Source organism: Mytilus galloprovincialis, chromosome 5 (genome assembly GCF_965363235.1).
Source record: "Mytilus galloprovincialis chromosome 5, xbMytGall1.hap1.1, whole genome shotgun sequence".
NCBI classification, from domain to species: domain Eukaryota; kingdom Metazoa; phylum Mollusca; class Bivalvia; order Mytilida; family Mytilidae; genus Mytilus; species Mytilus galloprovincialis.
Window position 1 is genome coordinate 19246970 of NC_134842.1, and position 15408 is coordinate 19262377.

Here is a 15408-nt window from a genome sequence, read left to right on the forward strand (position 1 = left end):
AAAATGATGCAGTCGTATAGCTGTCAAGGAAATCTGAAGTGTTCTTACTATATGGTGTTTGAAATTCTGAATAATTATGATGCATTTTCCTCAATAGAAATGGATTCAGATGAAAATGTGTCTTCCACAAGCTGTTAACTTTTACTATTTTTGCAGGGTACTATGGATGTCAAGTTCTTCGCCAAACCTCAATGTTTGATGAGATTAGCCAGGTTTACATTAGAGGCTCACTGTTCTGTTGTAAGTATCTACCATAAATATAAAAATATTAAGATGTGGTATGATTACCAATGAGACAACTCTCTAAGAAAAACCAAACGACATAGAAGTTAACATCTATAGGTAACTGAACTGCCTTCAACAATGTACAAAACAGATACTGCATATTAAATGTATTGATTGTTTCTGAAATGTTTATACTGTAAATTGCTATGTACATAGTTTTTCTTTCTTTACAGAGTCGTAACAAGAGAGCCCGAAGTCTCCCACTGGTTTTAGGTGCTCCTTTAGATGGAGAACAGGGAACAACTCTAGTTATAGGTATCCCTCCACTTCAGCTGGATGAAGAAAGGAAAAAGTAAGATGTGTCTTCGTGCAATTAAGAACCTTATTTATTGGTATTATTGTATTACAGTGTAATATTCTAACTGTTTGAAACTATAGAAAAGTTGTTTTTTAAAAGCTCACTTGACCCAAAGGGTCAGGGTCAAGGGACCTATTCTCATTAATTGGCACCATTCGTCTGTTAATTTTTACAAAAATCTTTAAATCTGAGACTACATGTACTTGTTGGCCAATATGAACCAAACTTGGTAACAACCATCATTTGGGTATCTAGTTATAAAAATATGTCTGTTGATCCCACATGACAACCAAAATGTCTGACATGGTTACAATAAAACATAGTCTTGAAAACACTTTTGATAAAGAAATTGAGATTTACATATTGTCTATTGTCATCAAAACTGTCATATGACTCTTACAGGAGTTATTGCACTTAAAAAATAAATATTACAGGGATGCATCTTTATTTTTGCCTATTATCTTTAAAACTATACACAGCAAACGTGATATCTACAATTTCAAAGTCATCAGTCACTCTTTTTTGGACTTATTGCCCTTTAATAATGATGAACGTTTACATATTATTTTCCATTTATCTTGTTATCTTTAAAATTAAAAAAAAAAGTTTTACCATTTTTGATTTCTTATTGTCTATTAATTTGAAATATAATGGATGGAAAGAGTCTTTTGATGCATCAGACAAGATATTTAAATAAGTCGATGTTGCCAAAATCTTTGGTTGACTCTTTATCAGAGTTATTGCCCTTAAATGACAATCTATCCAATTAGTTAGAGATTCCAAAAGCAATAAATTATCAGCGCAGATTAAGTTATCAATGCGAAAAACTTCAGGCAACTTTTAACTCTTTTTTTTATGCCCCACCTACGATAGTAGAGGGGCATTATGTTTTCTGGTCTGTGCGTCCGTTCGTTTGTTCGTCCGTTCGTTCGTCCGTTCGTTCGTCCGTCTGTCCCGCTTCAGGTTAAAGTTTTTGGTCGAGGTAGTTTTTGATGAAGTTGAAGTCCAATCGACTTCAAACTTGGTACACATGTTCCCTATGATATGATCTTTCTAATTTTAATGCCAAATTAGAGATTTTACCCCAATTTCACGGTCCACTGAACATAGAAAATGATAATGCGAGTGGGGCATTCGTGTACTGAGGACACATGCTTGTTTTTAAATGTTTTTGCCTATTTATGAATAGAAACTTTAATCAGCAAAACTGGTATAAAGCATGAGGGAACAGTTTTTTACTTTAAACTGGATGTCATAATATCTTTTTTTTTTCAGTTTCTTTGGTAAAGCATTCGAGCAGGCAGCTGTTAGTACTAATTCTAGAACTTTGCATGACAGTTTCGACAGCTACAGTAAGTTGTATAATTATAGAAGTTTAATGGTAGTTTTTTTATAATCACTTTAAGTTGTATATTGTTCACCAATTTTTTGGGGTATGAACACGGTGTAGCCTTTTCTAGCAGTATAAAAGTAAGGAGATATGGCTTCATTGCCAATGAAACAACAGACCGCTAGAGTTCACATGACAAAATTAAAAACAATCATAGGTCACTGAGGCCTTCAGCAATAAGAAAAGTCTACTCTATAGTCAGCTTTAAAAGAACGGGACTTTTAAAATGTAAATCAATTCAAGCAAGAAAACTAAATGCCTTATTTATACAAAACAATTTACCAAAAACAAATATGGCAGACATGAACCAACAACATCCACTAAATTGCAGGCACCTTACTTGATATATAAAGAATGTAAGCTATAAAGCATGTTTGTGAGCAATCAACCTCCTCATAACCTGAGACAGAGATGTAAGGGCTCAACAAAGAACAAACTTTTTTTCTGATTTTGTAACTTTTTTATGTATTCATATAGTTGAAGTATTGAAGTCGCATGTCTGTGTTAATTTTTCTGTGAGAAAAATGCAAATACCTCACCCAAGAAAAATTAGTCTACAGAAAAGTTTGGAGCTTCAGTTATCTTGGTTTTATCTTATTACTATGTTGTTTTATGATTTCAATTATAATGGTCAAAAGGGCTGATATCAGATATGAATAAATAAGAACTGTTCTTATTGCTTTTGTTATTTTTGTTTCAGTTATGGAAATGAAAACAGAAGACAGAAGCAAGTTTTTTGATGCCTTAATAAGTCTACTGAATTAAACAGACATTTTATATGATTGTCATAAACTTATTCCTGAGTACAAAGTATGATTCTTAAAAATGGAAAATTATTTTACTGCTTGTATTCCATGATAAAACTTATAATAGAAGTTATCAAGAATCATTTCTACCTGATTCTGTGAATATAATTTATTACATGAAATGTATTTTTGTTTACTGAACAACTTGATTTGATTTTATTACTGCTGAAAATATACAGGCCTGCCATTAACATATCTTTATTTTGATGCAAAATCATTTATTTATATTGTAACAGCTATGGCGTCATTAAAGTATAAAATAACAATGCAAATATTAAGAATTGATTGCTCCGCTAATTGTTTTACAACTGCAGAAAGTGTAGAAAAAGTCTCTTACAAAGTTGTATTTTTCAGTACTTTTTGATTCATAATTATTCTTAATGTCAACAATTTTTAAAAATATTATTATGACAGTAAAAACTTGTATTTGAAAATAAATAAAATGTGCATTTTAATTCATTTTATTTGTAGGGAAATCTTTGATTTATGAAATAATAAGATTTAAAAATAAGGACCTGTGTCTTTACTCCTTAATTTTAGAGAAAAATAATTGTTTAGAAATTAGCATGTTCATAAAACCCTTCTCTTAGTGAATTGTGTTCAAGCTTAGTTCATAAACCCCTTCTCTTAGTGAATTGTGTTCAAGCTTATTTTAAAAAAAAGACTAGACAAACAATGTGTCCTGAATTGTAAATACATTTGTCTTTATGGAGGTTTCTGGATGAGTTTTTCATTTCTGTATTCTATAATTTTTAAAATTATTTTCCCCCATCCTTTCTTTATTGTGTGCATTATATTAGAGGCGGATTTAGGGGGAAGGGGGCCTGGGCCCCCCTTTTTGAGAAAAAAATTGGTTGCTTATATGTGACCAGCCACGACATATCCAGGCTTATGGAGGTAGAACGTCATTGTGAGAAAATCGCCAATAAGTATATGCCATTTCCAGGCTTATAGGAGGGTACATTGTCTAAAATTTGATTTGTATATATATCTAGAATATATATTCCGAAACAAAACTCTCTGTCATGTTAATATAATGACATATTTGAAACGAGTCAGTACTACGGAAGCGTATTAGCGTCACACATTTTTTTATAATTTTTCTTCCTATGTTTGCGTTATAACGCAAATCTTTGCGTTTTAACGCAAACCTTTGCGTTTAACGCAAACCTTTGCGATATAACGCAAACCTTTGCGATATAACGCAAACCTTTGCGATATAACGCAAACCTTTGCGTTATAACGCAAATATCTTGATTTCAATTATTCATTCAGTTTTGTTTATATGTCCGTCTGTCATTCATTTCGGATGTGATTTACTAGTAGATAAAAAAAAGAAACATAAATACAAGGCCAAATCATTATAATAAATATGCATAGAAATAATGGAATACTTGAAGTGCAATTATACATAAATTAAGACTGATTTGTGCATCAGAAAAGTATATAATTTAACAAGAAAATAGATATAGTTTAGTATATAGTCATATTTAAATTGAAAGATCAAAAATAATGTCATACAATTCTGAAACCTCCAAGTCAAATAGACAAAATGATCTTTCTGCTTTAAAATGAATTATTAATAAGGAAACATTTTTTTTAAATCTCAGAATATGATCAAGATTCTTTGATAGAAAGTCATTGAATTTTCTTTTCAATATAATGAAGTATTTTTAAGATGCTTGGGTAGCAATTTGAATAGAGAGAACATAATTTTATTAATAAAACATCTTCATTCTATACATTTATTGCCAAAGGGTAGCTTGTTTGAATCTAACCTACTTTACACAGTTCTCAAACGAGAGCTTACTTTGGAAGTATATTTATATTCGGTTATAGCTATATTAGCAGGGTTGATTTTTTTCTTGGGTATAACCTCAATTTACTCAATTTTCTTTGTAATATATATATTGTTAAAGAGGCCAGCTGAGGGACGCCTTCGGGTGCGGGAGTTTCTCGCTACATTGAAGACCTGTTGGTGACCCTCTGCTGTTGTTTTTTATTTGGTCGGGTTGTTGTCTCTTTGACACATTCCCCATTTCCATTCTCAATTTTATTAGTAGTAACATGGATATCGTTTTTGGGGACCTTTATAGTTTGTTGTTCAGTGTGAGCCAATGCTCCGTGTTGAAGACCGTAATTCGGTCTATGATGGTTTACTTTTACGAATCGTGACTTAGATGGAGAGATTTCTTATTGGCACTCATACTACATCTTCTTATATTATTCTGCTCATTATTAGTCATTGATATGATCTAATTATTCAAGCATTTTACTTTGCAATGACTACAAAGGTGATAAATTTTAATATATACAGCCTCCTCCATTAATAACTACTGTTTCCTTTGAATCTTAAATAAGAAATAAGATAAAACAAATGTTTGCGTTACAACGCAAAGGTTTGCGTTATATCGCAAAGGTTTGTGTTATTTCGAAAAGGTTTGCGTTGTAACGCAAAAGGTTTGCGATATAACGCAAAGGTTTGCGTTTAACGCAAAAGGTTTGCGTTTAACGCCGCAAAAGGTTTGCGTTATTTCGCAAAGGTTTGCGTTACAACGCAACATAGGAAGAAAAAAAATAAAATGTGTGGCGCTAATATGCTTCCGTACATTTCAAATACCGGTATGAAAATGAGACTGTTCTATGACGACTTTTATTTATTGAAACCACTAATTTATAAAACACAAAATTATTGTATTTATTGGCTTTTAGTGATGTTCAATAGCATATTTGAATAAAATTTCAAAGACTTAAATTTACTACAATGCAAACAATTCTTAGCTCTATTTTAGAACATGTAATTTAAACTTGTTGAAATGAAGTTAGTTTGAAATTTGTCAAAGTAAGCTTTAAGAATTCCTTTTTTTTAATTTAGATTTATTATGCATGTCTCTAAACATGGTATGCGACGCGTAACAGTTTATAAGTAGGTGTTCTCATATATTAATTTGATACGGTGCATTTATTTATATGGATATATTTCAGACTTCATTTATGAAAGAAAATTTAGAGCAGAGAATTATTTGTTTTTTTGTAGCTCTATTTTAGAACATTTAATTTAAACTTGTTGAAATGAAGTTAGTTTAAAATTTATCAAAGTAAGCTTTAAGAATTCCTTTTTTTTAATTTAGATTTATTATGCATGTCTCTATACATATAGTAAGCGACGCGTAACAGTTTATAAGTAGGTGTACTCTTATATGCATTTGATACGGTGCATTTATTATGGATATATTTCAGACTTCATTTATCCTTTATGAAGGAAATCTATAAAGCAGAAATTTGATTTTTTTTTGTATCAATTTAAAATGTAGATTCAAATATTTTTCACTTCAAACGATAAAGTAAAACTTCTTCAAAACTTGTAAAAATGTATAGTTCGGCGTCCGCAAAAAAGAAGCCAACGAAAGTGTTTATCTCTTCTTCACAAATACGTATTTCATTGAATCTCGATATTTATCATGTTTATAATTTTTCTAACAATGACGTTCTACCTCCATAAGCCTGCAAATGTCTTGGCGGGTCACATATAGGGAATCACTGAAGCGTGACGTGATCGGGTCCCCTCTTAGGCAGGCAGTGGGCCCCCACTTATGAAAATTTCTGGATCCGCCACTGTATATGAAACTTCGACACCCAACTATACACTATTTTCTCTATTCCTTTACTTCAGCACTTTCTGTCAATCAATTTATTCTGTATTCTGTACATCTCATCCAGACCCTCATTAAGTATTTATGTTGTAAGTGATTATACTAAAACAAGTATGTCACATTAAATGTTTTTAATTGTATAGATTTAATTGTACTAATTTATATTAAATTATCATATCTGTATACCAGTCTTATTTTATGTCTAATATTATAGTTTATATACGGTGGAATCATTTATTTTTGTGGATGAAATATTCTATTTTCGTGGATATCTGATGTGGCAACCTGGGAAATCCAGCAGCATTTCAATAAATAATTCATGGTTCACTTATACCCACAAAATCAACCAAAATTAGGACCGCACTAATAATAATGAAGTAATGGTATGACCAGATGATAACAAATATACTAAACTGAACTTTGAATTGTTTTACATTGTCTTATCGGGGCCTTTTCTAGCTGACTATGCGGTATGGGCTTTGCTCATTGTTGAAGGCCGTACGATGACTTATAGTTGTTAATGTCTGTGTCATTTTGGTCTTTTGTGGATAGTTGTCTCATTGGCAATCATACCACATCTTCTTTTTTATATAGCTTAAACTAGAACTACTAGTTTACAGTCTTGATAATTATGTCATCAGCAATATACCACATCTCTCTTTTTATGCCTTGTCTTAGCAGAGGGGGCATTAAGTTTTACCCTTATCCATCTGTGTATATGTACGGAGCCTACATCCCAAAATTAGTTTTTGTTCTCTAACTTTAGTTTGCCTCAACCAAATGTTATAAAACATCAAACTTATACATAATGCTTATAACCACAAAACACAGATCAAGTTTGAATATTAATGGACTCACTTTTACCTATCTAGAGTTATGCCCCTTTAAATTTGGAAAAAGAGCTGAAGCTTTGGTTTCCATTCTCGAACTTTAGTTTTCCTCAAACAAATGTTATGAAACTTAAACACAATGCTTATTACCACAAAACACAGATCAAGTTTGAATTTTGGTGGCGTCACTTTTATCGTTCTTATCTAGTGTTAATTCCATTTACAAATGGAAAAATTCCTGATTTTTTGTTTGTTCTCTAACTTTAGTTTTCCTCAACTAAATGTTGTGAAACTCATACACAATGCTTTTAATTACCATACACGGATCAAGTACAAATTTGGGTAGCATGACTATTACGGTTCTTGAGTTAAGTTCCTTTATAATGTTGTATGCAAGTGGGGGCATCATCTGTGTCACATTCCCCATTTAATTTGTTTGTTGAAGGAATTCCAAGATTTTTAGTCCCTATATGCTGGCTACTTTCGGAACTTCAACTATTTCATGCAGCATTAGATGTGTGACTGTTACAAGTTACAAGCACTTTGATTTAATTTTTGGGTTAAACATACTTTAATTGGTCATTAATTATATCTCTTGCATTTCTGACCTTTATTTCTAATTCTATTTTATCTGATACTCTTAGGGACATTTTGATTCTCTAGGAAAAAAACCCATTTGAGATCACATAGTCCTTGCATTGTCTGTGTGTCATAAACAAATGTTTTCCTTATACCTAAAGTACCAATGTCCCTTTCTTAATTGTAAGATCTTGGAGGATGTTAATTAGAAGGGGAAGAATTACATAGGTTCACTTGATCAAAGTTTGGGGTAACTTACTGCATACACTTTTCTTTTTATAAAACATGGCTTCTGGACAGGTACTTGAGTTTTCCTTAGTTAGTTGGAATGAAAAGTATATAAATGTAAGAGAAAGAGAAAAAGCGTATCTTATGGAAGACAATATGCCAAAGTTCAAGATCCCTTACTATAAATAGAATTTTGTTAACATATTGATAGCAATTGAAGTTTACCCAATGATTGAATAACATTACAGGTTATTGGGAATAGGATTTTGGAATCAATCAGTCAAAATTCAAGGACAAAAACTATGAAAAGGAGTTATTAAAAAGTTTGGTTCTCAAGAATTTTACAGGCTATGTGCTTGAAGACTTTAATGGCTAAACAATGGCCATATGAACCCCATGCTTTACTGATCATGATTGAATTAATGTTGAAAAGTCTTAAAGGAAATTTTATACTTTGAGTACATGTTGGTATATTGAACAATAATCCATGTAAATGAGGTCAAGGTCAAATGAACAATGTGGAACATGCATGTACGCCTTATAATCATTACATACACCAAGTATAGTTGACCTACAGTTATGCTAATACTACTTATAGGATCTGAAATACAAACTTGACCAAGAAAACTAATCCTTTATCACTGATCCACGAAATCAGTTCTATATAAAACAGAAGATGTGGTATGATTACCAATGAGATAACTCCCCTCAAGAGAACAAATGATACAGAAACTAACAACTATAGGTCACTGTGTCAGGTGAACCATGTCAATACACACACTAGTGACATAACGATCTTGCAAGGAACATATACAAAAGACAAATATCATATTAATCATAAGAAGTGAGAAGTACACATTAGCTGTACCTTAATTTTTGAAGTTCAGTTTTACCTATAATGCCACTTTGAAATTGTTTTGCTCACATGTCTTTGCGATTTTTTCACATGACAAACACACTTTTCAGTTTTTTAATAGACACGTAGCCATGAAAATGAGATCAAGCACACACTGCATATGACAGACGGAAACCTCGTACAATGTAACATATGGGTTGATATACAAGGTGTGATGCATCAAGGTCCTTGCCCCGCTGAAATATAAAGCATTATATAAATAGTGTGAGCTGCATCCCTAATTAATTTTCTCGAATTTTGTGACTTGCCGTCTGAGATACATTCGCTGGCTTGCTGTTTATGCAATAGCATTGTGACCCAGCAGGATCTCAAAATTATTGGCCGAATTTTAATACGCCCGTCAAAATTTTGATGGGGACGTATTATGGTATACAAATGTCCGTCTGTCCGTCTGTCTGTGGGGCGTAAACATGTCGCACCGTAACTTGAGAACGACTTATCCTTATTTCATGAAACTTAATATAGTTGTTTCTTATGATAGTCAAACGATCTGTATACCTTTTGGTGAAAATAAGATTAAAACTTTTTGAGTTAAGGGACTTTGTAACTAAAACAGGGATGTGTTTTTTCACATGTCGCGCCGTATCTCAAAAACAATGTATGATTATTGCTTAAAACTGTACACACTTCTTTGTTATAATAATCAAAAGATCTGTATACTTTTGGTGATGATTCAAAATTTTGTTTTAGAGTTATTGAGTTTTTTGTTATAAAAAGGTTTTTTTCACAAGTCGCGCTGTATCTCAGAAACTAATGATGATTATTGCATAAAACTTACACACAAGATGACCGGCCTATTATGCGCCTATGGCGCAGCTGTTTATTTCACTTTGTCATTCTGTGGACTGACTGTTTGAACTTTCTCTAGATAGGTAATACTAGGTCGCTGTCTTTGTCATTCTGTAGACTGTCTGTTTCTCTAGATAGGTAATACTAGGTCGCTGTCTTTGTCATTCTGTGGACTGTCTGTTTCTCTAGATAGGTAATACTAGGTCGCTGTCTTTGTCATTCTGTGGACTGTCTGTTTCTCTAGATAGGTAATACTAGGTCGCTGTCTTTGTCATTCTGTAGACTGACTGTTTCTCTAGATAGGTCAATACTAGGTCGCTGTCTTTCAATGTCGATAGGTCAAGGATTTGTGTATTAAGATTTACTAGACAAATCCTTCGACAGGTATTGAAGCATTTATAAGGTTCGTTTTCACTTGGATGAATGAATTCTACAAGTTTTCTTAAAACTGTTTGTAATAAAACATTTAAATCCATCCTCCATTACCTATATGTATCTACACGTTTTATCTTTCATCTAAACTGAATAAAATTATAAACATCATTTGCCTTCCGCGATAGGAATGCTTTATCAGCTTTCAAATCTAAAACAGTACAAGTATTGAGACACCATTATTTAGGCTTTGATAGATGCAGAGACGGATTGGGGCGGAGGTTGGGGTTGGGGTTGGGATGGGTAGGTGGGGGGAAATTGGTTCATTACTTTGGGACCACTAAAGCGTGCCCCTTCTTATGGCAGTTATGAAAATTTCTAGATCCGCTACTGAGATGCGACCGGAACATGGGTTAACCTCCTCGTTCTTTATTTTCATGTGATTAATATGTTTTCAAAGTTTCTCTTTGTTTATAGTTCATTCACTGTAATATTTTAATTAATCTAATGTAATTCTTATTCATTCCTCTCTTATTATAGCTATAGTGATAGCGGTACGTTGTTTTCTTCACATTTGATCTATCCTATCTGAGACTACTATACGTTATCAGAAACATATAATTCAATATGTAATTTCAGTTTAAATGAAAGATAAAACGTGTAGATACATATAGGTAATGGAGGATGGATTTAAATGTTTTATTACAAACAGTTTTAAGAAAACTTTAGAATTCAATCGTCCAAGTGAAAAATCCACCCGATCTTAAACTTGACAGCAGCTTTTTCTTGTCTGTACTGTTGTATCATATTGTCGGAGGATGATATATCACGCCCAAAACATATATATTATAGTCAAATGTGTATAATTGATTTAAACTTTATAAATAAATTTATTGATAAAACAGAATTATAATATTCTACATGTGTTAGTGTTTATTAGTATAAGTAAGTGTTTCAAACATGATTATCAAGGTTAAAGTCATACATATTGTATTCTGTTTATTGTGTAGTTAGTATTATAAATATGTTGTTTTCTTCATTTGCCTTTACCAGCCATGTGCGGTTGAAGATCTGTATAAACAATCTGTACCCTAAAACAAAGAAATATGTTTTTCTATACAAATATCACAAATATGTTCATTCATCAGAATAATTCGCTTTATATGCAACAATAATTATATACGTTATAAAAAATGTCCCAAAAAAATCAATGTTTTAGAAATGGCTTGCGAACGGGTTTCTTTTACCTGCCTGTTTGTTTGGACTTGTTATGCTTGTGCAACTCTAGTAAATTGTTCGTCTTGAAAATTCTTTCCATTGTACGTTTAAGTAGCTACATTAAATCATTGTCTAAAAGAATGATGTATTATTAACGAAACAACAGATATTGTTCAATTTCATCGCTCTGAAACTCAGTCGACTGATTTTACTTTTGTTGATTTGTTTTCGTCCTAAATATGTCTGAAGTATTTAGCATTGGACATTAAATACGCAGCTATCAATCATGAAGTATTTAGCATTGGACATTAAATACGCAGCTATCAATCACTCGTACTTTCTTTTTACATTTTCCACAAGATTAAAATTCCGAAAACACATTTTTGCCAAGTTGGCAGGGCCTTCAGTACAGGATGTGGATAATATTTTTTTCCATTGTTTGCATTTGTAATTCAATTTAAAAATAAGGTTTTGGTGTGTTAAATGGATCATGTCAAAGTTTATACATTCTCCAAAAACAAGGTATTACTAAGACAAACTTAGAAAGTGCAAGTATGTGGTAGGTAGACAAAAAAAATTACTGATGATATTAACAATGAAACAAATTTCTCATCCTTCACCTAGCGTATGTGGACAGGGCAAATGTTTTAACATTATATAGATAACCTACATTCTATAAAATTGAGATGAAGCAATTGCTAAAAAAGCTGTAATTAACGTCATACTTGTTTCCAGGTAATTTGGTTTCTTCCTTAACAAAGGTAGTAATTTTGTCTGTATATCCTGGATTGTCTTTCTCGTTAAATCTCGCGATGGATATGATTGAGATCAGCATGAACGGTGATTCGTCTCCAGCATTACAAACTAAGGCATCACAGGTGATTACTAGTGTTATTTTCTGAAAGAGAAAATTTACAAACTAAAGCTTCACTGGTGATTACTACTGTTATCTTCTAAAAAAAGAAGATTTACAAACTAAAGCATCACATGTGATTACTACTGTTATCTTCTAAAAAAAGAAGATTTACAAACTAAAGCATCACATGTGATTACTAGTGTTATCATCTAAAAGAGAAGATTTACAAACTAAGGAATCACAGGTGATTACTAGTGTTATCTTCTAAAAGAGAAGATTTACAAACTAAAGCATCACAGGTGATTACTTCTGTATCTTCCGAAAAAGAAGATTTAAACACTAAACATCACAGGTGATTAGTATTGTTATCTTCTGAAAGAGAAGATTTACAAACTAAAGCATCACATGTGATTACTACTGTTATCTTCTGAAAGAGAATATTTACAAACTAAAACTTCACTAATGATAATTACCATTGTTATCTTCTGTAAGAAAAGATTTACAAAATAAAGAATCATAGATGATTACTACTGTTATCTTCTGAAAGAGAAGATTCACAAACTAAAGCATCACAGGTCGCTACTACTGTTATCTTCTGAAAGAGAAGATTTACAAACTAAGCATCACAGGTGATTACTTCTGTTATCCTCTGTAAGAGAAGATTTACAAACTAAAGAATCATAGGTGATTACTATTGTCATTTTCTAAAAGAGAAGATTTACAAACTAAAGAATCATAGGTGATTACTATTGTCATCTTCTAAAAGAGAAGATTTACAAACTAAAGAATCATAGGTGATTACTATGTTATCTTCTGTGAAAGAATATATACAAACTAAAATATCACGGGTGATTACTATAATTGTTATCTTCTGTAAAAAAAATATTTACAAATTAAAGAATCATAGCTGATTACTACAGTTATCTTCTGAAAGAGAAGATTTACAAACTAAAGCATCACAGGTGATTACTACTGTTATCTTCTAAAAGAGAAGATTTACAAACTAAAGCATCACAGGTTATTACTAGTGTTATCATCTAAAAGAGAAGATTTACAAACTAAGGAATCACAGGTGATTACTAGTGTTATCTTCTAAAAGAGAAGATTTACAAACTAAAGCATCACAGGTGATTAATTCTGTTTCTTCCGAAAAAGAAGATTTGCAAACTAAAGCATCGAAGAGGATTACTTCTGTATCTTCCGAAAAAGAAGATTTAAACACTAAACATCACAGGTGATTACTATTATTATCTTCTGAAAGAGAAGATTTACAAACTAAAGCATCACATGTGATTTATACTGTTATCTTCTTAAAGAGAAGATTTACAAACTAAGGCATCACAGGTGATTACTTCCGTTATCCTCTGTAAGAGAAGATTTACAAACTAAAACATCACAGGTGATTACTTCTGTTATCCTCTGTAAGAGAAGATTTACAAACTAAAACATCACAGGTGATTACTTCTGTTATCCTCTGTAAGAGAAGATTTACAAACTAAAACATCACAGGTGATTACTTCTGTTATCCTCTGTAAGAGAAGATTTACAAACTAAAACATCACAGGTGATTACTTCTGTTATCCTCTGTAAGAGAAGATTTACAAACTAAAGCATCACAGCTGATTACTTCTGTTATCTTACAACAACAACAATTTTTATTTGTCAATCAAGACGCCCCGAGGAGCAGTTAAATTACAGTTTAAATTAAAAAGTACAAATAATTGTGGTGATTTTTTTTGTTTTCATTGAAATTACAATACATGACAATAAAACTAAAACTATATAAGAGAAGGGAGAGAAGATGTTTATGAAATTATTGTAAAGATAAAGGTTGAATGGAACATCTGTGCATAAATCATAACAGTTTTAGGAAATCTGAATAAGATGCTGTTCAACATAACCAAGCAGAGACATGTACACTACCCCCCCCCCCCCCCCCCCCAAAAAAAAAAAAAAAAAAAAAAAAACCACCCCAACACCAGTACTTATTCAGATGAAATCAACCTGTAACCAGAAATATCTTGGGTGGGCGTAAACGGTACGACCTGAGTCTAGAGCAATATGGACAAAGCTCAAAGAAAATATCGCCCTTATTCAAACTGTTTCGCCATGAGAATCTACTCAATAGAACCCACGGTGACATTGTAATAGCGTCAAAATAGATCAACAACTATATATTGATTTTGAACGGTTTTAGATAGAAAAATGATAAAATCAGTTGCGTAGGTAACCACATGATTTGCCTGTATGATCAGTATCTCTCGCATGGATAACAATGCAATGCACTCATCCTTTAAAAATCAGTTATATACTAGTACAAGATAAACTGAACTGTCACAGTTGTTTTTTATTTAAAAATGAATGCAACCCACAACATTGGAGACATTTCATCTTGTTATATCAAATATACATGAAATATTTGCCACTGGACGTTAAGCAACCAACAATCAATCAATCTTACACACCCAAGAATAGTTTTTCGGTTTTCAGAGTTTGTCGAATTAAGGTAAAGTTATAACTTTATAGTTAAAGTGCAAAAATCAAGTATCAAAATCGTTCAACTAACAAAAAGGGACGAGCATAATGTATAATTCACACAGGTAAAAGTTCTTGTATATAAATACTTACCTCAATTGGCTTGTCCAAGGTCTCGGCAAGAAACGCAGAAAATTTCTTGGCAAAATCTTTCGGTATCTGTTCTTTAGTAAGACTAGTTGTTATCTGCACAATAGGCATGTTTACATGTATGTGTATAATGGAGTAATGTGTATTGAATTTGTTTATCTGACTTATTTAAATGTAATATTATGTCACATAAACACATGTATAATTAAGCGACTTCTCATTGGTAAAGATTAGAAGCGGGGAAAATTTAAATCGATGTTTATAAATAAATTCGAGAGAAGCCACAGGTTTTTGATATTTCTTACAGTTATTATGTATTATACTTTATCATGTTTATATATAAGTCCATTTTTCTCTATTGTTGTTATTTGGATCGTTATTTCTTTTTCCGAGAGTTGAATGGGGTATAGAAATATGGCCAGTCCGGCATAATAATCTTGCTACAATATGCTTCCGTTTGCCTGTGAGGGATGTATAAATACGCAGCCACGTCAAGTCAGAATTGTACAGTTAAATCTAAAGCATCGTGTAGAAAGAGTGTTAAGCTCTTTGTGTGGTAAAGA

The 15408-nt window shown here is 32.0% G+C and overlaps 2 protein-coding genes across 2 annotated transcripts in view; one reads left to right on the forward strand and one right to left on the reverse strand.

Moving 5' to 3' along the window:
* The window catches only part of LOC143075327 (cell division control protein 45 homolog), a 40109-nt gene extending 33494 nt beyond the window's left edge, over nucleotides 1-6615 (forward strand). Inside the window, exons 15-18 of the mRNA XM_076250714.1 lie at nucleotides 157-240; nucleotides 459-577; nucleotides 1859-1935; nucleotides 2674-6615. Coding sequence (XP_076106829.1) covers nucleotides 157-240; nucleotides 459-577; nucleotides 1859-1935; nucleotides 2674-2738 — 345 coding nt within the window. The 3' untranslated portion in view covers nucleotides 2739-6615. The remainder of the gene's footprint in view (nucleotides 1-156; nucleotides 241-458; nucleotides 578-1858; nucleotides 1936-2673) is intronic.
* A 4401-nt stretch (nucleotides 6616-11016) lies between these two features.
* Nucleotides 11017-15052, reverse strand: LOC143075330 (MIF-like protein mif-2). The gene is made up of 3 exons (XM_076250718.1): nucleotides 14849-15052; nucleotides 12090-12262; nucleotides 11017-11237 (listed from the first exon to the last, which is right to left on the reverse strand). The coding sequence occupies exons 1-3, from the start codon at nucleotides 14954-14956 to the stop codon at nucleotides 11183-11185; spliced, it is 336 nt and encodes a 111-aa protein (XP_076106833.1). The 5' UTR covers nucleotides 14957-15052; the 3' UTR covers nucleotides 11017-11182.
* Nucleotides 15053-15408: the final 356 nt, after the last annotated feature.